The sequence below is a fragment of the Rhinopithecus roxellana genome, chromosome 5, assembly GCF_007565055.1.
Source record: "Rhinopithecus roxellana isolate Shanxi Qingling chromosome 5, ASM756505v1, whole genome shotgun sequence".
NCBI classification, from domain to species: Eukaryota; Metazoa; Chordata; class Mammalia; order Primates; family Cercopithecidae; genus Rhinopithecus; species Rhinopithecus roxellana.
In genome coordinates, this window is record NC_044553.1 from 139304668 (window position 1) to 139327327 (window position 22660).

The 22660-nt window shown below is 38.2% G+C and overlaps 1 protein-coding gene across 1 annotated transcript in view; it reads left to right on the forward strand.

Annotated features, from left to right (window-relative positions):
* The window catches only part of TSHR (thyroid stimulating hormone receptor), a 184633-nt gene that overhangs the window by 141445 nt on the left and 20528 nt on the right, over positions 1-22660 (forward strand). Inside the window, exons 7-9 of the mRNA XM_010364471.2 lie at positions 367-444; positions 2142-2210; positions 11393-11470. Of these exons, the coding sequence (XP_010362773.2) occupies positions 367-444; positions 2142-2210; positions 11393-11470 (225 nt within the window). The remainder of the gene's footprint in view (positions 1-366; positions 445-2141; positions 2211-11392; positions 11471-22660) is intronic.

A 22660-nucleotide genomic window follows, 5' to 3' on the forward strand; every position in this document is an offset into this window, starting at 1 on the left:
TTCTTAAAGGTCCATGCATGTAGAAAACTCTAGCTGTTGTGGACAAAGTGTTGCAGATTCAGGTGAAGCCTCTTAAATCCATCTGCCTCCCTCGAGATGAGGATTAAGTCAGGGACCTCCACCCACACCTAAAGCTCTCTCGCTTACCCCACACTTGGGCTCCAGCTGCATGTTGTCTAGGACAGCTCTCACCACCTCACCAGACCTCTGAGCCACTAGTGGTTAAGAAGGGTCAGTGAAACTTAAAAAGAAATAAGATTAAGCTATATTGTGTCCTGTTATTTATTTAAGTGCATATGTGCAGCAAGACTCCTGCTCCAGGAGGAAAACATTTTTTCATTAAGTGTTTTTGTCCTTCTCTCACAGTGAAATTACAGACAACCCTTACATGACGTCAATTCCTGTGAATGCTTTTCAGGGACTATGCAATGAAACCTTGACACTGTGAGTATTACCAGTTCTACTCCCTCCATCAACTAAATTCTATTTCGAGCCATTTTCATATGTTTACAGACCATCCAAGAGCCGTACTGCCTTATCATATATACTCTATAGAGTACAAAGTGTTTTACATAATTAAATAAGAGTATTGTCTTGTGGGATGGTACTCTGTAGACTACAAAAGAGTTTAGGTAACAAGATAAGACGATTCCATTAGGGCAGTGGTTGGTACCTGCAGGTTGGCATTCCCATTCTACAGAAGAAGAACTGGGGTTTAAGCAAATTGAAGTGATTTTACCAAGATCACTGAGTTAAAAAAATGTGGTGCCACTAAGGGCTTTAAAATTCTGCACTCGCACTTTTACTCAGTAATCACAAACTGTTATTAAGTTCCTGTAAGGGAATATTACATAGAAAGCACAGTGCTGCTATAGGTCAGCATTTTTCCAGAGCTTGAATGGGGGCAAAGCCCTTTAGATGGTCAAAAATAGATGCTTAATTAGGGATATTCACAAAATGTTCTAAAGGAGAAGATCTAATAGAGGTATAAAGGATAAGTTAATTCTCTAAGCTGGTAGAAATTCCTTTCTCATTGTATAAGCCACAAAGTAGAGTCAGAGCTACCTCTGCAGGATCTCCTCTCTATTTTCAGGACCACTGCCCCAGTTCAAGCCTGGTGAAGTTTTTGCCTGGATTGTCACCCCAGTTTCATTTCTCTGCTCACACTAAAGTTGGGGTGGGGGTCTTTATCAGATAAAACCTGATGAAATTACTCCCCAGAAAAATGGATCCAAGCTTCACAGAGTTCTTCTAAGGGGCTATTTTCTGAGCCATTCCTAGTTTATCAATTTGGGCCCAGTGAAGTTGCCTTGACTTCTGGGAAAAGTCGAGACTAGCCTGGGCAACATGGTGAAACCTCATTTCTACAATAAATACAAAAATCAGCCAGGCATGGTGGCACATGCCTGTAGTCCCAGCTATTTGAGAGGCTGAGGTGGGAGAATGGCTTAAGCCGAGGGATTCAAGGCTGCAGGGAGCCGTGATTGAGCCACTGTACTCCAGCCTGGGTGACAGAGTGAGAGACCCTGTCTCAAAAAAAAAAAAAAAAAAAGAAAAAAAAATCCATAAGAGGACATGGTCTATCTACTTTCTTAAATTCATCTATGAGGTTTAATTCAATTCAGCCCATTACCCTTAAATATTTAATCTATGATAAGCTCGAAGGATAAAAAGATGGATAAAATACAAAGGTGAAATAACATTTAAATATTAATGAAAAAATAAAAACATGCACATTTAGATGAATGTCTTTCAAAATAGTTTATCTTAAGAGACTGCAGTTGCTCCTCCACTATTGATATTGGGTTAACTGTAACCTCAAATCCCTTTTTCTGAATGTATATGGAATATTCTTTTAAAATCTTTAATGGTAACAAGTTTGTTACTCAAAGCAAATATGATTCTGAGAAAAAGCTTAAATATACTAGGAGCTAAGTCGGGAGAATGGGCATTTACACTGAGAAATATTATCTTGTTTCCAACAACTCGTACTGGAAAATTTTCTCGTGGGATACATATGTGGGACCTGAAACACCTTTATGCACATTTATGACACCAAAGAAATATAGTCCAACTCTCCAGGAACAGGCCAGCACCACTGCTCACCAGTCACTGATTTCTCTTCTCTCTGTTGGTTGTAGGAAGCTGTACAACAATGGCTTTACTTCAATCCAAGGATATGCTTTCAATGGGACAAAGCTGGATGCTGTGTAAGTCAAGGGTAGCCATGAAAACTGTCACTTCTCCTTACCCTAAGAAGAACCATCCAATGGGGCAGAATTCTGTTGAGAGATAGGTTCTACCAGAGCATCTTCCATCCCAGGGTTAGTGTGACCAATACGGAAATGAGGTCAAGGAACTTGGCAGGGGCCCACTTTAGTGGACACTTACATTAGCTCCAATGGTAAGTTCCAAAGCTTTTCTCCCTGATGTGTGTATGTGTGTGTGTGTGTGTGTGTGTGTGTGTGTAAATGTTCATCTATTATGTACATGAAGTAAAAGGGTATCTTTAATGAAGCTCAAAGCTGTTCAGAAAATAAGGTGATTTCTCTTTTAGTCCTTTCTGACATGTTTTTGGGAAAGATGTCAGTTTATATTTGATTCACTCAGAAATAGCTAAAAAATCATATCCAACTTTTGCCTTTTCAAAAAATAAATAATTCTGGGAACAGCTGAAACAGCAAACAACAGACTTTGTGTTTGATGTGTTTTATAACACTTTTTGAGTATTTCTTTACAAATGATACATTTTTTCTATTTCACCTTTTTCTATTTGTTGTTTTTTTCAAATTTACTTGCTCATTTTTGGTAGTGTTTTGTTAGGTATTCATTTTTTTAATTCTATTTTTTTCACTTTAAACATTTCATACATAGTAATTTTATATTCCAGAAGTGATCCCTGCAAAATCTGAAGGACTTGAGACTTGAAATCTGTTGTGTACAGGGCTTCTCAAACTTTCCTGGGCATCAGACCCTCTGAGGGGTCTTATCAAAATACGTAGTCTGATTCCATAGCTTTGGATTTGGCCTCAGGATTCTGTGTTTCTAACCAACTCCCAGGTGATGCCAACACTGCTGTTCATAGACCACACTTTAAGTAGCAAGGGTGAGGTCAATAAGCTGTCTAACCCTATACAGTGGCTCTGGATGGAGAAGAACATGCATGTAGATTAAGTGATTTGGGTTGATGTTCTGGTTTAGGGGTTAGGTGGTAGGTTCTGGAACAATTTCATTTTTAAGTGGTAAATGGTAAAAAAAATGTTTGAACTCATTACACGGAGGCAAGGCTCCCTGAGTTCTACTGAAGTGAAGTCTCACTCTTTGCCAGCTTTTGTGCTTCCTACCAGTCTCTATGAAATGAAGAGTTACAGTACCATTCTCTTGATTGTCTGGTTGTGGAGTCATAATGGTTCATTTCCATTATCTTTTTTAATACATTAATTATAGGTGAAGTCTAAAAAGACTCGATAGAGTAAGGTGATACCCCCTCAAATTTATTTACAGAATTGGAGAGACCCTCCTTCCATCTTAACTTTATGATACTAACTTCTTACAATCTTTCATCTACTTTTCAATATATTTATTAGACACTTGGAATGTACCAGGCCCTGTGCCATTCACTGGGAAAACAAAGATGAACAGGAGCCATGTGCTCCCTGCCCACAATGAGCATACATTCTGGTGGGGTCAGCTCAAGGGCAGCAATATCAAAGCTCAAAGTACATTAGGGAGAAGTGTACCCAGTCCAAAATATACATCTCAGATAGAAAATAACTGAAGCCTAAATATTGAATAACATTGCCTTCCTTCTTTGGAGATACAAGCTAGATTTTTTTCTAGATTTATCCCATCGTTTTTTAAATCATTATTAAAATTAATGTTTTAGAAATGAATTATCCTGTATTCCAGGTTTCAAGTTCTTTTCCTAATCCAGCATTCTGGAAAGGTGGTATTTGATTTTAATATTGTATAAATTTCACCAAATATTTTCCTCTTTGATTCAACTATTCTAGAAAGCTATGACTCTCAGGGTGATGATCTTCAAATTCAAATTTTCTATGAATGGAGAATGGAGACTTCTTAAAATAATGAAGATAGTTTGTAGGCACTTAGGGTTTAAAGATTTCAGATGACTGTCACAGTTCTAGACAAAGAGTACATCAAAAGTTTAGTTAGCATTAAGGCAACAAAGACTCATATTAGCAAGGGTAGGGATAGGAGATAGTAGGAAATCTTCAACCAGGGAAACCAGAGCTGTTAATATGGCTCCTGAATTCAGTGTGTTCAGCTGACTCTTGCCTGAACTAAATCTGCCTTTCCAGAATGGTGGATTAGAAAAAGAACCTGAAACCTGGGATATAGGGTAATTCATTTCTAAAACATTCATTTTTCCGCAAGCAAAAGATTTTGGAGCTCAAGATAAGAATCTATGCTTCAAATTATCTGCCTGTTTTTCCTGCCATATTTAGTCATTGGAAGATATGACCCTCAAACATTATCATTTATTAAAGATAAAGAATAAAATTCAGACCTTAAGGTCCACAGGACTGTCACCCCAACATGGGACACGACCACACACACCGCCACACTCACTCAGACTGTCATCATCTAGACACACTAAGGAACCTGACATGCACATCTTTGGGGTGTGGGAGGAAATTGGAATACCTGGAGAAAACCCACACAGACATGGGGAAGGTGTGCACACTTCACACAAACAGTAGCCCCAGCCTGGAAAGGATTTTTTTTTTAATTAAAAGTAAGCAGGCTGGGCGCAGTGGCTCACGCCTGTAATCCCAGCACTTTGGGAGGCCGAGGCAGGCGGATCAGGAAGTCAGGAGATCGAGACCATCCTGGCTAACATGGAGAAACCCAGTCTCTACTAAAATACAAAAAATTAGCCAGGCATGTTGGTGGGTGTCTGTAGTCCCAGCTACTCAGGAGGCTGAGGCAGGAGAATGGCGTGAACCCAGTAGGTGGAGATTGCAGTGAGCGGAGATAGTGCCACTGCACTCCAGCCTGGGCAACAGAGCAAGACTCTGTCTCAAAGAAAAAAAAAAAAAAAAACTAAACAATAGTGAATGAAACAATATTATTAGAGGATATGCTGTATATATAGAGACTCTCTGTACCTTCACACCAGCTTTCTCCTCAGACCATATCATGGATTCTGTGGGAGGCTTAGCTGACAGCAGAGATATTCTGTCAGTGACAATGGATTTTCAATTCACTGGTGCCAGTGACTTACTGTCTAACTATCTCTTGAAACACAGGAAAGAAATCAGTGTACTATTTCACAATACTTTCTTGACATTTTTATGTTAAGTATTAAAGTTATTTGGAAGAGTTTAACAAATGTGGAAACTATTTCTTTGTTAAGAATCTTTTGTGTCTTGGTTTCTAAAAGTCTAGATCGGGGTCAGCAAACTTTTTCTGGGAAGAAAATATTTGGGGCTTTATGGGACATATGGTCTTAGTTGTACTACTTAAGTCTGCCTTTGTAGTGTGAAAGCAGCCATAGACAACATATAAACAAATGAGCATGGTTATGTTCCAATAAAACTTTATTTACAAAAACAAGGACAAGGCAGGATTTGACTGAAAGGTCATAGTTTGTAGACCTCTGGATAAAAGCATTCAGTGAGGATGACTATTGTGTGGCAAAATATGTAGTCTGTTTCTCTGAATTTCTGGTAAAGGTTAAAGTGCAAGCGTGGGATCAAGATAAAAAGTATCTGGATTAAAATATTTGTCATTAGAAAGTGCAGATCCAATCATAATAGAAAACAAAGATTTTTTTTTAATCAGTATTTTGAATCTAAGCTGGAAACTGCCCCTGTTGTAAAACAAGGCTCCATCATTCTACCCTAAGTTTCTGATTCCTAGTCAATAGAAATTTATTCTTTCCTAGATTTAAGCACTTCAGTAAAAGGTATCATGTAAATCCAACGTAAAATCAAAATGATGGTTGTGATAAGGAGCCCTGGGACTGGAGGAAGACAAGGATTGAGCTATAGGTGAAAGAAAGAGAGGTCAAGGTTCCATAGTAATAATAAAATAGTATTCACATTGTGTTTTTAACATAGGGATATTGCTTTTGGTCTCAGTGCTAATTGTGATTTTAAACTGAGGCAAACACATCAATCTCCTATAATTATCTTAATAGTGTTCAAGGATTGCACATGACATGTTAGCAATTTGGTGATTTATCTAGAAGTTTGTCCAGATATCATTAGGTTCTCATTTAAACAATGTGTCATCCAAAAGAGTAATCATCCCCCATCATTCCACTTCATGACAATTTACTGAAATTAGCAGATTGATCTCATTTACACTCATTTTTTAAAATGTAACTGAATAATACAATTACAGCCAAGTTGGACAAATTCCACACTGAGTGCAAGTGCTGATGCCGCAGCAGCAGTCAAGTAATTAGTTAGGATTTCATGAAAATGACGGCAGATGTGTAAAAGCACGTTGTCCTATGACTTCCTATGGTGCCAAGAACGCTGTCATCACTCAGAGGTGAAATTAATAGTAATACAAGCATCCCTTGCTCAACAGAAGTTGAACTGTACTTGGTCACAAGTTAAGTCACACATTCATTGTTTGGAATCGCTTTTGCATCCTCTTTCCACACAATCTGCATGAGGATATGTTGCTTCTCACAGAACGTCTGATTCCCTGTATCACATTTCCTTTCGTCAAACTCTAGAAACTAGCTACTATCTGACAGTAAAAATTTAGGCAGGAATAAAAATGCCATTTTGACGTGCTAAGAGCCCACCAATACACTGATTATTATAAACAGAGTCAACACAATTAGTGCACTAATTAGCATCATGCATTAGCTGATTCGAAGTAAAATACCACATCTTGGCACACTGGGAAAAGACAATGATAGAGAAGATTATAGGATTAAGAAGGCTATTATTTATCATGGGTTAAGTATTTGAACAGCTTGCAGGATATACTCTAAGGCTGACTTTTCCCTCTGCCTATTGAAAGCTTGAGTATTTTCTCACGGGTTATACTTACAAACAGGTGTCCTGATTTTTGCTACAAAAGGATTTCCATAGAGCAATCCAGCTTCTCTTTAAACTAACATGAGAGGTAGGCACGGGGTCCCTTTAATTTTCTGAATTACCAACGCTGTGGGAGGAAAACATGGTTCCCCACAGAAGTGTTCCCATGAGAGTATCACAACATAATCAGGGGCCAGCCCAAGTTCCCCCTAAAGGGACTGTGGAGGCACAGGCTGAAATCCCATCTTGGAGCTGAAATGTATCCTAAAACTCCCCAGAGAGCCAAGTTCAGCAGCAATAGCAAATTCTCTTGCCACGGCATCACACTCCTCTCTCTGGCATCGATCACGTCTTTCTAAACCTGGTGTAGAGGGTGCCTCTTTCTAGGAGTCACCCAACAATCGGGCTTTCATTCCTTCCTCCAGCAAGTCTTTATTGAATGGCCACTATGTGCCAAGAGTGAGTCCAACAGAAAAGGGTGTACATACACACACATATTGTACACATAATATACATAATACTGAGTTTGTCAATTGAATATTTTCCTCAGCTGATTCCTCACCACCTTCATTTTGCTGACTGCATTGGTCTTCCCTAACTGTGAACTATTCACAATCTTAAATCAGGGCAGGGCTTCTTAACTCCCTGTATGGAAAAGCTGACATCTCTTTTCTCAGAAGAACTTCATTTCTTCCAACAGGTTCTCAAAGAGGAATAAGCCCCAAGCAGTGAAAATCTGTTGAACACATAGAGTGTAGCCATGTCTATCTTATTCTTAAAGGAAATACCAGTTCTTGTCTCATAAGCCCTTTCCAGTATAAATATTTAGAAACCCTGACTTTCAAAAAGTATTTCCTTTCATCTCTTACTACAAGCCTTTTGAGTCTCTTTAAAGCTACTTTATGTTCATCTTCTCCTTGCAAGGGGTAGTTTTTATTATCATTCCCCTCTAAAATAATCACTGTCTAGAGTAGGCTAACCAGAGAGCCTACCAAGATTTGTGAATGATTTATCCAAGCTGGGTACAGATGTGGATTTCAGAAGAATCAAGGTAAGTCATGGTCAAGGAATCAGTTTAACTAGACTGATAATCCCAGGAAATGTCATGTGATAAATGAGGTTGATGGAAGCACTTTCTTCCTGGATATCAAGGCTTCTGTATATGTATTTTCCCTTCCCACTCTCTTGACTTCAGGTGGAAGGCAAGAGCAGCAAGCTGAAGCAAGGTTAAAAAGCTAAATGAGGCAGCCTCAAATCTGCTGAAGGCAGAGTGATGGTTTCACTTTTAAGCATCTAATTATCTCTAAGAAGTAAAGTACCCAAACAGCCATGCTGGTTTTAGAGAGCACAGTCTCCGGAAGTGTCCGTTCATCTCCGTTCAGCTTGGCCGGGGCTCCTCGGCATCCTCCTCCTCCCCTCCTGGACTCTGGCTGGCTTTTCCAGTCTGAAGTCTTCTGCAGAGTTTCTGGTAAACTGCAATGCTTATCAACCAGGCTCTTTATCCTCAGGAGCATATTAAATATCAGATGAAAACACTGCAGAATTGGACAAGCAATAATTTAGTTTTACAATAATTTCTAATGATTAGAAAGAACAAGCTGAATTTCACTTGCAGCAGTTAGAGATGAAGAGGAAAAACTGAGATGAGTTCAACGGCTCTTACTTGATTTTCAACAGCCTGGGAACAGAATGTGATCTGTAAGCTGCATTGTCCAGAGAATACAAAAAGAGGTGCAAGCCATGCAGCCCTTGTACTGAACTTAGTTGTCTTTTTACAAAATCATGCTGTTCAATATCTTCTCTGCAGTTGTTGTTTTTTTCCAAGGTGGATTTTGCCCACTCCAGGTGTCACTGACCAAAGGAATTCCATGGACATAGTGGGTTAAAGGAGAGTCCAACAATGATCAAGTGAGGACTGTGATTGAAGCCACTGGGCAGGCACAGATTGGCTGCTTAGCCAGGTCTCTGAATGTATTTGAGACTTATTGACTCTCCCTGTGTCACACTTAACAATGCCCTGAATACTGGGTCTTCAGCCCAGAAGAGGCCAAGTTTGGGCTATACCCTTGAGGTGTTTGTAAACTAGATGCCTCAAAAATCACTACTTCAGGAAGAACAGTTGGTCAAATGCCACCACACCATAAGCCAAGTCTTCTATTGTTTCACTCTTCATTATTTTTTCTTTAAAGCCATCATCTGTGTCACCCTAAGAGTTTAACACTGCCCATTTTACTGTCTTGATGAAAAAGTATATTGATTTATTTTCTACTCATTCACACATTCATCCAACAAATAGTTATAAAGATGGTGAACTTGGCACTGGGTAGACATAGAACTTTCATTCTGGTTGGGGACACAAACAATAAAGTAAACAAGTAAATAAACAAGGTAATAATTATGGATTGTGATAATGCTGTGAAAGAAATAAAGAGTGTATGGAGGCAAAATGGTAATGAGTACCTTAGATTAGGTAGTTCTCAATTTCTATTTAAGAAGAAAATTGGACTGGCGTGGTGGCTCATGCCTGTAATCCCAGCACTTTGGGAGGCCAAGTCGGGCAGATCAGTTGAGGTCAGGAGTTCGAAACCAGCCTGGCCAACATGGTGAAATCCTGTATCTACTAAAAGTACAAAAATTAGCTGGATGTGGTGGCAAGTGCCTGTAGTCCCAGTTACTCAGGAGGCTGAAGCAGAAGAATCGCCTGAACCCAGAAGATTGTAGTGAGCAGAGATCATGCCACTGCATTCCAGACTAGGCGACAGAGTGAGACTCCATCTCAAAAAAAAAAAGAAGAAGAAAATTGAAAGACCCAAAAATATATACCAATTTATGACATGTCATTTTGTGGAGTCCCAGCACTTATGCATCATTTAGTGATTCCCTCATCCTGCCCAGAAAGAAGAGACTTTTTCAGCACTGGTGATTGGTAACTCTTCTTCCTCCCATGGCTCCAATGAAGACTCATGCCTGGGTCCAGTTAACCAGGAGGGAAGTTTCTCTGTGAGGGCTCTGGAGAAGAAATCTTTCTGACTGAAGGCTTAATATTATTATTAACCATTACCCTTAAAAATGTTCCACCATGAAGAGCAGACCCCAGAAGCAGAATAATGGAAGCATTAGCCATATCTAAGCAGACTTTCTAAGGGTCTCTGCTATATTCCTTTGCATCAACAGGTGGCCACTCGCTGATGTTTAAGTGGACTAGGTTATGTTGTGAGTTATTCTAAATGTATAAATTGGGAGCATTTGTAACAAGGATATATATGTGCTATGCTTCTTTTTAGATAATTTTGTTGTGTAATAAAGTTATGGGGAAAGGGCCAGTTTCAAAATCCTTGGACACTTTTACCCATTTGGAGGGAATTTTATTTCAAAATCACTTTGTAACTTAAATTGCTTCAAAACTATTTTACCCTCTAATGCCCAGTGTGTTTTTAAAATGGCAAGGCCAATGTGCCCATCAAAGCTCTTCCGTGGAAGGTCACAGTAATCTCAAGCCACTGGGAAGGCACAGATTGGCTGCTTTAGCATCTTAGCCAGGTCTCTGAATGCATTTGAGACTTATTGACTCTCCCGGTGTCACACTTAACAATGCCCTGGATACTGGATGTTCAGCCACTACCAGAAGAGGCCAAGTTTGGGCTATACCTGGCACAAAGAAGATTACACAGTAATCTCATAAACACTCCTCATACGCACTATTGGGTTGTCAGATCAAATACAGGCCACCCAGTAAAATTTGAACTTCAGATCAACAACAGATAATGTTTAATATAAATATTTTTTAAATTGCATGGGGAATATTTTTACTAAAAAATTATTCATTGTTTATCTGAAACTCAAATTTAACTGGCATCTTGTATTTTTATTTGCTAAATCTGACACCCTTACCCAAAGAAAAGATCTGAATCTCTGACAATCCTCAGCATCACTCACCACCCTCACCATCTTCATTCCATTCCTGATTTAAGCCTAGTCTTCTAAATTAAATGGGAATACTAATTAATACTAAGAAACAAAATTTGGTATTAAAGAGGATTGGCATTAAAAAGGACTAAAAAATACAATTGCCACTGGCCTGGAAAATAGGGAATTAAAGCAACTTTTAAGAAATTTAGGTATGCAAATTAGATCATAAACATGCTCATTTTCAAAAACTTCTGCCATAATTAATGTGTATAAACTTTATACAATTGAAACCTAGAATGTTTTAAGTGCTTAACCCAGAAGAAGATAAAGTATCTTCTAAATTCTTGAAATCAGTCAATACTATGGTCACATTTTATTCTGATATTTGTACTAATTTGGTGTGATTTCTTAAAATCACCTAATTCATTCTCTCTCTCTCTCTCTCTCTCTCTCTCTAGTTACCTAAACAAGAACAAATACCTGACAGTTATTGACAAAGATGCATTTGGAGGAGTATACAGTGGACCAAGCTTGCTGTGAGTCAGACATGCAAAAGAATATTTTAGTCTTTTTTTTTTTTTTTTTTTACTTTTTTGGAATAGATGGAGACATCAGGGGAGAACCTTATGTTCGGGGTAGAGAATGTTGCTGTCTTGGGTAAAGGCTTCTGCAAGTCCCTTTTTTCCTGGCTGTATAGGCTACCTCTTGGAAGAAAGTCCTTGTCCTTTGAGACTCAGAAGGCCCCAAGCTCCAGTATGCCATCCTGATGGCTGATAAGGCAGCCACCTTGGTGTTCATGCTCACAGGGGCTCTGTTCATGGAGCAGCTGCTGTTTGAAAAATTTTGAAATGCAAGGTCCACAACTAGATGGAAGGCACTCTAGTCTTTGCAGAGAAAATATACCTGAATGTACATTGCACAATGCCTGGCACAAAGAAGGAAGAATATAAATGATAGTTTGACTCATCTCTGGAAGAACTTACAATTATGGGGAAAGATGGAATAAAAACATTTTTTAAACAGCATGAACACATACCTATTTGTGCATTTCCTTTGATTTACACCCCCACATCCGGTCAGTGATCAGGTTCTATTGATTCTACTTCCCTGAAGCCTCTGTATCATCACCACCTTCCTCATTCCCTTGGTTTTGCCTCAGTTTAGAATCTCATCATTGAGCATCCACTTTAGTCCCTGCCAAAGTGGAACACAGCACCCTAGAGATGCACAAGATAATCTGTTAGGGGCAAGAGGAAATATTAGGGGTTCTATTTATACTTATTTTTAAATAAGAACAAATTAAGTTTTATTAATCTTTTATTTATAGATAGCCACTGTCCCTCAGGTGTCAGGTAGTGGGTGGAAGCCTCCTAAAGAAGAGTGAGCGATCCACAGTCCTAAGCACTGGGTACCTTCACTCTTTTACCTTTAACAATTTTATTTCACTTTCAGATTGAATGGACCCAGGTAAGTGCGTCTAAGGTCCTGTTCTCTTAACACATAGGCTCCATCCATATAAGAGGTCAGAGTGATCTTGAAAATCTGCTGTGCTACATGGGGGTTCACTGTTAATTCATAGCAAAGTACTTAAAAGCATTATGCATTTTTCTCTTTACAAGAAGACAAGTGGAGAAAAATGTATTAACCTTTTCTGTGATAAAGTCCATGTCAATAATTTTTTAACTGGAAAATATTTTTCAATAACATTTTTATATCAGCTTCTTCAAGATTAAGGTACTATTTCACCAAGTAATAAGAAAAGTCATTGCTTTTTGAAAGAAATGTATGCTTTAGAGAAAGACTTTGGAAACAGGTATTTGGAAACATTCACATATTATATGATTTTCCTGATTAAAAAATGATCAATGCCATAAAAATTCTGTTTGGTTCAAATCAGAAATAGAATTTTAACCTGTTTTAAATCTTTCAAATTAAGTGTGTTATTAACTAAATTGTTTCTGTCTTCCTAAGTTCAAATGCTGTAGCCTTAACCTCTAGCATCTTAGTATGTGACTGTATTTGAAGATAGAGTCTGTAAAGAGGTAATTAAATTAAAATGAGGATGTTAGGTGAGCCCTAATCCAATCTGACAGGTGGCCTCATAAGACAAGGAGATTGGGATACACAGAGAGACACCAGGGATGGGCACTCACAGAGGAAAGGCCATGTGAGGCCACATCAAGAAGGTGGCCATCTGCAAGTCAGGGAGAGAGGCCTCAGGAGAAGCCAAACTTGCTGACATTTTGATCTTGGACTTGCAGCCTCTAGAACTGTAAGAAAATACATTTCTGTTGTTTAAACCAGCCAATCTGTGGTATTTTGTTACCATAGCTCTAGCAAAGTAATACAGAGTTGTAATAGGTTTAAAATCCATGTGTATGAAATGTGAAAATGAAACACCTCCAGATCACTTTGCAAAAACAACTGATTGACATCAGAAAATATAAAATTTCATTAAAACATGTATTTAATTACTGGATTAGATTGAAAAATGAGAATCTTAGTTTAGTAAACGCAGTGAAGTCTGCTCTATTCTTGGTGAAATACCCGTCTTTGGTAATTTTTTTCAACTAGGACAGCCATTTAAACCAAAATCAAAATAAACTGAACCAAAAGCAGACTTTGAACAGCCATAGCCAAAAGGGTTAAAGATAATTTTCAAAACTAATTAAGTATATTTGATAACATTGCTTTTGCTTTTGTGAAACTTTTAAAAATATGTATTACTTATCCTCATTGCATTATTTTAAAATGTATGTTTAGTGTGTTATGGTATATATAATACAGTATTACGAAAATACATGTATAGGGTTCATGACTATTCGTATGTCAGTGGTACATACTCAGATATTTTTTACTTATTAATATGTGAGATTGAAAGAATTTGAAGACCAATAGTGTAGACCAGAACCACTCGAAGTGAGTTCATTACAAGATAAGTAGCTGTTCACGATGTACAGCAAAGCACAACTTCTTTTTTGGACAAAGTCTTGTCATGAAAATGAAGTCAACCAAACTCAAAAATGTGTTTAATTGAAGTAGCTGGCTTACATCCAGCATACGCTTCTTATCCTTGGATTGGTGAGAAGCTATTGGCCAATGGGCACCATACTTTGAGTAGCAGTAGTCTAGATGATTAGCATCTCCAAATCCGACTCTTGCCTTTATTTAGTCTTGGTTCCTCTCAAATCCACCCTCCCCAAACCTCTTTGGGTTCACATGCAAGTAGAATCTTAAACCCAATACTGGCCTCCCATTCCCCTTAGGACAGAGGTCTTGGTGTGGTATGCAAGGCATTGCCAAAATCTTCAGCTTTGTCTTTTACACTACTTTACGCCTCTGACCAATGGTCCATCCATATCGAACCTCTTAGCTCCCTTAATTCTCCAACCTACTTATACTGTTATGCTAAACTCTTACTCTTCCTACTGTCTGGAAAACCCTGCTACAATCTTATCTTTCTGATGAGCACCTGTTGGCATTTTAATTCTGCCCTAGAGGGCAGAATTGTATTTCTACAATTCTGGTTCATATTATAATGCCCAAAACACAGTATGAGCTTAATAAATATTTGTGAAATTAATATGGTACCCAAAAAATAACTAAAGCACTCTTCTGTAAACACTATAGCATTTAAAGAGCAATCATATTTTGAAGATATTTTAGTCTATTGTCCTCAAGCGAATGTATCCATTTCTACTTCTTTGGAAGTGGTCAAACTATCTGCTTGTACTGCCTAGAGGTTGTTTTTTATATTTATGGCAAGATTTTCTACAAGACTCTCCCACTAAGTTAAGAGTATTTGTGCAACTGCCTGAAAATGCTTTCCCTGCCTCTTGGTGGCATTCCAGGTTGTGGAAAGTGACAAAGATGAGGAGTTATACCTGGAGTTGACTCCTAGCCCCATCACTTACTAACTGTAAGACCCAAGTCTTATTTTTCTCATCTGTCAAAACAGGATAAAGTAAACTAATAAAATTTAAATAAGAGAATAAAGGAACTAAATATATCCTCAATAATGTTAGACATTATTATGATTATTTTCACTTCTTCCTGAACTTTGACACTTCATTATTCTGATCTGTTCTAACCTCTCTGATCACTCCTTCCCCATTTCTCTCCTTAGCTCACTGCATCATTCCTCAAAATGGGGTTCCATCCTGGGTCCTGGCTCTTTCTCCTCTGTATCTTCTCCTTTGGTTAAATCATCTGCTCACAAGTATCATGAGAATGTGAATGATTTCTAAGTTTGGGGTCTCATATCTTAGTTCTTATTTGGCCATTCACCCAGCTGGAATTCTCTCCTTGCTCCCCCTCATTCCTATCCATTCCCATCAATCTGGTTAAACTCTCCCTAGCTAACCTTTGAAAATGTACAATAAGCATTTACTGATGAGGACTTGCTAAGCTTGGGATTCTTCACTGGGTGCTGTCAATAGGGGAGGGTCACTACGTTAAAGCACAGTGAGCGAAAAGCCTCATCGAGAAGGTGGCAATTCAGAAATTATCTGAAAGAAACAAAGGGGCAAACCTGGGGACAATCTGAAAAAAGCATTTTAGACAAGTGCAAAGACCCCCAGGTGAGAATATACGTGGCGAGTCTGAGGAATAGCAAGGAGGCCATTGCCGCTCAAACAGAGTGAAGTAAACAGGGATGAAAAAAGTAAAAGCTGTGATCAAAAAGATGATAGAGTTCAGGAGCAGCTTGCGGATGGTCTTAGAGGCCATCATCAGGTCTTTTGATTTGCTCTTTAGATAGAGGGGAAGCCATAGGAGCATTTTGAGCATAGGTGTGTCACAATGTGACTCAAAGTTTCACAGGAACATGCCAGCTGTTGTGTTGAAAATAAACTGTAGGGGACCAAGTATGGAAGCAAGAAGACAACTTAGGAATATGCCAAAATAATATAGGCATGAGATGAAAGTAGCTTGCACTAAGGCAGTAGCAGTGGAGATGATGAGAAATAATCTGATCCTTACTGTATTTTTTAAGGTAAAGCCAACAGGACGTGCTGATGGATTGAATATGGTGGATGAGAGAAAGGAAGGAATCAAGGAGAACTGTAACGATTTTTGACTGAGCAGTTAGGAGAATGAGATCACCATTTCCTGAGATAGGGAAAGTTAGTTTGAGGTCCCATGATGCATGCAAGCAGGCAGTGATATATGGGGGTTCAAAAGTCACAATAGAGGTCAGGGCTAGAGATATATTTGAGACTCTTTGGAATATAGCTAGTGATGAGGGGATACAGGTATAGAGGAAATCTCAAAAAATGAATAGAATTGAGACTTCTGAACTCTCCCCACCAATGTGATTTTCCCTGATCCTTTTTTAAACAACATTAAAATGACAGCACTTCTGAGAAAATATAAATTAAAAAGCATGTATTTTTAATGACAAAGAGTAGGAAAGGTGATCATATAAGTGATGAGTGTCTTCAAAAACCAAGAGAGAGCTGCATGCTAAGTATTTGCATGGGTGAAATTAATAAAATGCAAGTTAATTCAAGTCACAAAATCTATGAAATATTTTATCAATTAAATCTTAACCTCTTAATCCAACCAGGCTTTCTTTGAAGGGTTGTGTAATATTAAAAAAAAAAAAAAAAAAAAAAAAAATCTTAAGTGTTCTGCAAATGAGAATATAGGTGACATTGAAGCTGGTTGGTCTCATTCTGCACACTCAAGCACTACTTCTTACTCATCCCAGAGAAAGACTAGAATTTTCTTTTTGTTAAAATGTCATCACCAAGACTCAAGGAGAAAAAGCACAGTTGGAGTTAGAAGGCAGGTACTGTTCTGAAAACAGGATTATATGAAAATTTACATTCTAAAATGTAAGAACAACAACCTCTTATCCACTCAACTCATAGAATATTGGCATCAGAATGTATACCCTCCAAGTAAGAGATGAGAGTACTGAGGAAGCTGACAGGCCCAAGGAAAAGAAAAAAAAAAAAAAAAAACCTACAAAAAGAATCACTGATAGTCTCCTAAAGTCACCACAGTAATGCCCACCAGCCAATAAGCTTCCACACATAGAGCTTCCCATAGGCCTCCCTTACAAACAAAAACAGACATCGAAGAACCAGCAGACCTCTGAGGAAATCCATTGATGTGAAAAATGTCAATGTCTTATAGTTTTCGGTGTATAGAAATTTCACCTCCTTGGTTTAAATTTATTCCTATTTTTTGTTTTGTTTTGATGCCATTATAAATGGGATGGTTTTCTTTATTTCTTTTTCTGTTAGCTTATTATTTGTTTATAGAAACACAACTGGGCCGGGCGCGGTGGCTCAAGCCTGTAATCCCAGCACTTTGGGAGGCCGAGACGGGCGGATCACGAGGTCAGGAGATCGAGACCATCCTGGCTAACACAGTGAAACCCCGTCTCTACTAAAAAAAAAATACAAAAAAAAAAAAAAAAAAAAAAAAAACTAGCTGGGCGAGGTGGCAGGCGCCTGTAGTCCCAGCTACTCGGGAGGCTGAGGCGGGAGAATGGCATAAACCCGGGAGGCGGAGCTTGCAGTGAGCTGAGATCTGGCCACTGCACTCCAGCCTGGGCGACAGAGCGAGACTCCGTCTCAAAAAAAAAAAAAAAAAAAAAAAAAATAGAAACACAACTGATTTTTGTAGGTTGACTTTGTATCCTGTAACTTTACTGAATTCATTTCTTAGTTCTAACAGTTTTTTGGTGGAGGCTTTAGGGTTTTCTGTATAAGATAATGTCATCTGCACTCAGAGACAGTTTTCCCTCTTTCTTTAGGATTTGGATGCCTTTTATTTGTATTGCCTAATTGTTCTAACTAGAGCTTCCAGTAGTACTATGTTGAATAGAAGTGGTGACATGAAAAACAAGGACTAGAATAAACAGAAAAAGGAACTTGGAAGGAACAGAGACAATGCAAGAACCAGAAGAAAACTTTCATAAAAGTTATGACAAATATCCTCAGAGAGACAATGTTTTACATGCACAAAATAATTCCTTATACAGGAATATTCAGAAAATAATAAAAGAGCTTTGAAAATTAAAAACATGAAAGCCAAAACCAAAAAAGTAAGCAGAAGTTGTTAAAGATAAAGGGAAAAACAGCACTCAGTAAAGATGGCAAAAAAAAAAAAAAAATGAAATAGAGGAAAGAAAAAATATGAAAATTACAAATTCAGGCCAGGAGGTCCACAACCCAGCTAACAAAAGTTTTAGGAAGAAAAAACAAAAACTAAAAAAGAAAACAGTGTAGCAGATTTCCCATTAATAAGGAAAATGTATTTTCAGAATAAAAAGACCCACAGAGAATCCATATGGCAGAAAAAAAAAGTGGGGAGGCATGAAGGTACATCATAACACATGAAATCGATGGGATAAAAATAATAAATTAAAGGCGTCTAGACAGAGAAATCATGTGACCTGTGCAGGCTGGAGAATCGGAATGCCATCAATTTTCTCAATGGTGACATTGAAGAAGACCATAGATAGAATACAGCTTTTGAATTCTGAAGGGAAAGTCATTTCCAAACTACCAATCAAGTATAATTGATAAAATAAAGACATTTTCTCACATGCAAAGTCTCAAAACCTTGATTTCCTATTCCTCTTTTCTTGGAGCACAAACCAGGAAAGAGAAAAATGAGGACTTTGTTAAAACAGTGATCAACACAGGAAAGAAGCAAATAGAAATCCCAGGATGACCACAAAGGTAGGTCCTAGGAGTCTTGAGAACATGACATCTACATCAGAGCTGAAGAATGAAAACTCCAAGAGGAAGGTCTTCTAGAAATAAAAGAGGGTTGGTTGGGCACGGTGGCTCATGCCTGTAATCGTAACACTTTGGAAGACGGAGACAGGCGGATCACTTGAGGTTGGGAGTTTGAGACCAGCCTGGCCAACATGGTGAAACTCCGTCTCTACTAAAAATACAAAAATTAGCCAGGCATGTTGGCACATGACTGTAGTCCCAGCTACTTGGGAGGCTGAGATAGGAGAATTGCTTGAACCCAGGCGGCAGAGGCTGCAAGTGAGCCGAGTTAGCACCACTGCACTCCAACCTGCGTGACAGAGCAAGACTCCGTCCCAAAAAAAAAAAAAAAAAAAAAAAGGGTTGATAGATTATTTGATGGAATTCATTGTGTGAAACACTGATTTGAAACAGGTTTTCTTTTCTTTTCTTTTCTTTTTTTTGAGATGAGGTCTCGCTTTGTCACCCAGGCTGGAATACAATGCTGTGATCTCCGCTCACTGCAACCTCCACCTCCCAGGTTCAAGCAATTCTCCTGCCTCAGCCTCCCAAGTAGCTGGGATTACAGGCGCCCACCACCACACCTGGCTAATTTTTATATTTTTAGTAGAGACGGGGTTTCACCATGTTGGCCAGGCTGGTCTCAAACTCCCGACCTCAGGTGATCCGCCTGCCTAGGCCTCCCAAAGTGCTGGGTTTACAGGCGTGAGCCTTGAGACATGTTTTAAAGAACACTGGAGTATGTAGAAAACTTAGCAAGAGGTTTGTTCAAACCAAGCCACATAAATAAAAAAAGAGAGACAGATGGACATCTTATGAAAAAATAAAACATAAAAATATAACAGTTACATGACAAAGGAAATGAAAGCACAATATACAAAGTTGCAATAACCAAAGTACTGAATATGGGTTTAACCAAATATGTCACAAAACTATTTCAGGAGAGTAGAGGAGTGTGTCAGGAGAGGAAATGTGTGGGGGTGAGGGATGATAAAAGAAAGCCAAATCCTCATCTTCTATAGTAGAGAGTCAGTGGATAAAATCTAAAACCAATAAATCAAGAAATACTTACACTTATGGAAGGAAATACCAGAAGTTAAAAGGGGTTACTTCTGGGACATCAGACACCAGACTGCAGGGAAGGGCTGCCTCTTGTATTATCAAGCTTCCAGTATAATTTGCTTTTTAAAAATAGGTCCATGCATTATTTTAATAAAAATTAGGCCACGCATGGTGGCCACGCCTGTAATCCCAACACTTTGGGAGGCTGAGGCGAGTGGATCACCTGAGGTCAGGAGTTCAAGACCAGCCTGGCCAACATAGTGAAACCCTGTCTCTAATGAAAAATACAAAAATTAGCTGGGAGCAGTGGCAGGCACCTGTAATCCCAGCTGCTCGGGAGGCTGAGGCACGAGAATCGCTTGAACCCAGGAGGGGGAGGTTGCAGTGAGCCAAGATTGCACCATTGTGCTGTAGCCTGGGAGACGGAGCAAGACTCTGCCTGAGAAAAAAAAAATTAACACTTTAAAAGAAACAAAGCATAGGAAGAGAAGACAATGGAGATGTCAGCATGTGAGAGGTCAATAGGAGAAAAGTAAGAAATGAACAAAGAAGAGTCCAGTCTCATTCCTGAACTTTCAAGTGTAATTGTTGTCTGAAAATGAATTTGTTAACTAATCATGCAAGGACGTGTGACATCTCTTTAATTCTTGTCTTCATCTTTTGTCAAAATCTCCATTATTTTTTCCCACATATCTTCTTTCCATAATTAGACTTTAAGATTCCAGAGGAAATAAGCAGTGTCTTATACTTTTTATAACCTTCCTGCCTCAAAACAGAAGACAGAAAGTGGTCAATAAATTTTGGATGCATTGTAGCTAAATATCAAATAGCCATGATTTCATTGTCATTTGTTGTAAAAGCCAAACTTGGAAAAATCTTAAACTCCATCTAAAGAAAAGAGAATCAGATGCCATATATATTTCTGCCTCATAAAGGTTTTTGAGGGAGAATACAGTCATGTCTAATGGTCAACAAAAATAAAACCAAACTTACCCACTCAATCAGCGTTTTTCAAGGTCACTTCTCAAAAGATAATCTAATTTAAAACAGGTTCAATATCCAGAGTCAGAAGATCTATTATCCAATATTTGCTGTTTTTCAAAAAGACTTTTAAATTTAGTTTGGAAGTATAATAATGTTTTTTGATTGATTTTTAATCAAGATATGCAATCTCATTTTCCATTTTTATACTTTCCATTTTTGATTACCTTGTTTTCTTTTTATCTTATTTTGAAAGAGAATCTCTTGGTGTTTTTAATCTCTAAGAAAAGAACACACTGAAATGCAATGCCTTTCACAATAATCAGAGTTCTCTAAATTCTAAATTATGTAACCCACTTTAGTATAGCATTTAGCATATTGTTGAGTAAGTAACTCCTAAGAAGAGGAAATCTCTGTAATAATATCCTTGAGTTTGCATTACAGGTATCAACATAAATAAACTTCAAAAATAAACTTTTCTTGTTTTTAGCTGATCAAATTAATTCAAGGGTCATGGCACTGTCATATTTCTTGTTTTTTTGTTTTTTTTTTCTTTTTCTTTCTTTTTTTTAAAACTGTTTATGATCTTCACAAGATAATACTATTAGGTGGCTGAAAATTTGTGGCAGAGTCCTTTCCTGCATGCCTAAGAACACAGGTGAATACATGATTTTCTAGGATGATCCTGAGCAAACATATTTTAAATAAATATGTATTTGCATACAATAGCATATACAGTTTTTTAAGTGTACAGGTTGATGCGTTTTGACAAAGCTGTATTACTCTAGCCTGGTTAAGACCAGGAACATTTTCATCATCCAGAAAGTTTCCTCATGCCTCACCCTACCTCCCATAGACATGCTATGTTTCTAATATAAAAATTTAGTAGTAATTGACAGGTAATAGGATAGATGTATATCTCTATTACATGTCTTTACGTATACTTTATAGGAAACACTGCTATGCTGCTTTCCAAAAGGGTTGTCTCATTTTCTTTTCTCACCAGCAAGGTATGAGCATTTTATACTGGCCAGTGCTTTTAATTGTCATTTTTTTTAATTCTAGCCATTCTAGTGGGTCTCTCATTGTGGTTTTAATTCATGTTTTCCTTACTATTAATGATGTTGAGCATCTTTTCAGGCACTTGTCAGCTATTTGTATATTTTCTTTTACCCAGTTTCTGTTCAAATTTTTCGCCCATTTTTATTGGATTTTTGTCTTTTTATTATTCAATTGTGTTCCAGAATAAAATTTTTGACCTAAATAAAATCAGTTTTGGTGCTGACCACCAGCTCTCTGCCAACCCTAGTGCAAATGGTCCGTTTACTCACTTATTCCCCAGGTATTTCACTAAGCATCTATTGAGGTCCAGTAGTTATAAGGATAAGACACAGCCTCTCCTTTGAAAAGGTTACAGTCAAATTTAGGAGAAATGTGAATAAGTAACTGTAACATAAGTTTAATGTAAAAGGAGCCAGAGGAGATATTTAGAGACTGAACGCGCCATTTCTAGTTAGGGTGATCAGCAAAAGCTTTATTAAAGGAGATAGTATTTGAGATGGGCTTCAGGTAAGGGGCAGAATTGCAACAGTGATAGAGTTATGAGAGAAAACAAAGCCACGTCTATAGGAAAATATGGGATGTGTTCAGAGGGAAAAAAATAACATAATTCAGGTGAAAGGATAGTGTTGGAATGGTGTTTTGAAATCGTATTATGGACAACCTAATCTGACTCAGCAGGTAAGGATGGCCCCTGTGGAAGTAGTAGTAATAGTTGCATAACAGATTAAAGTTTGTGGCCCTCAACTCACCTCAGCCCTGACTATATTATTCCTGGATACCTCTGTCACAGCCACTGAGTTGGGACTGCTAATCTGCACTTCCCGGTGATTTGACAGGGACTGGATCTCCCTCTGAGGGGAGGGAAATTGAGCCCCAAATACTTCA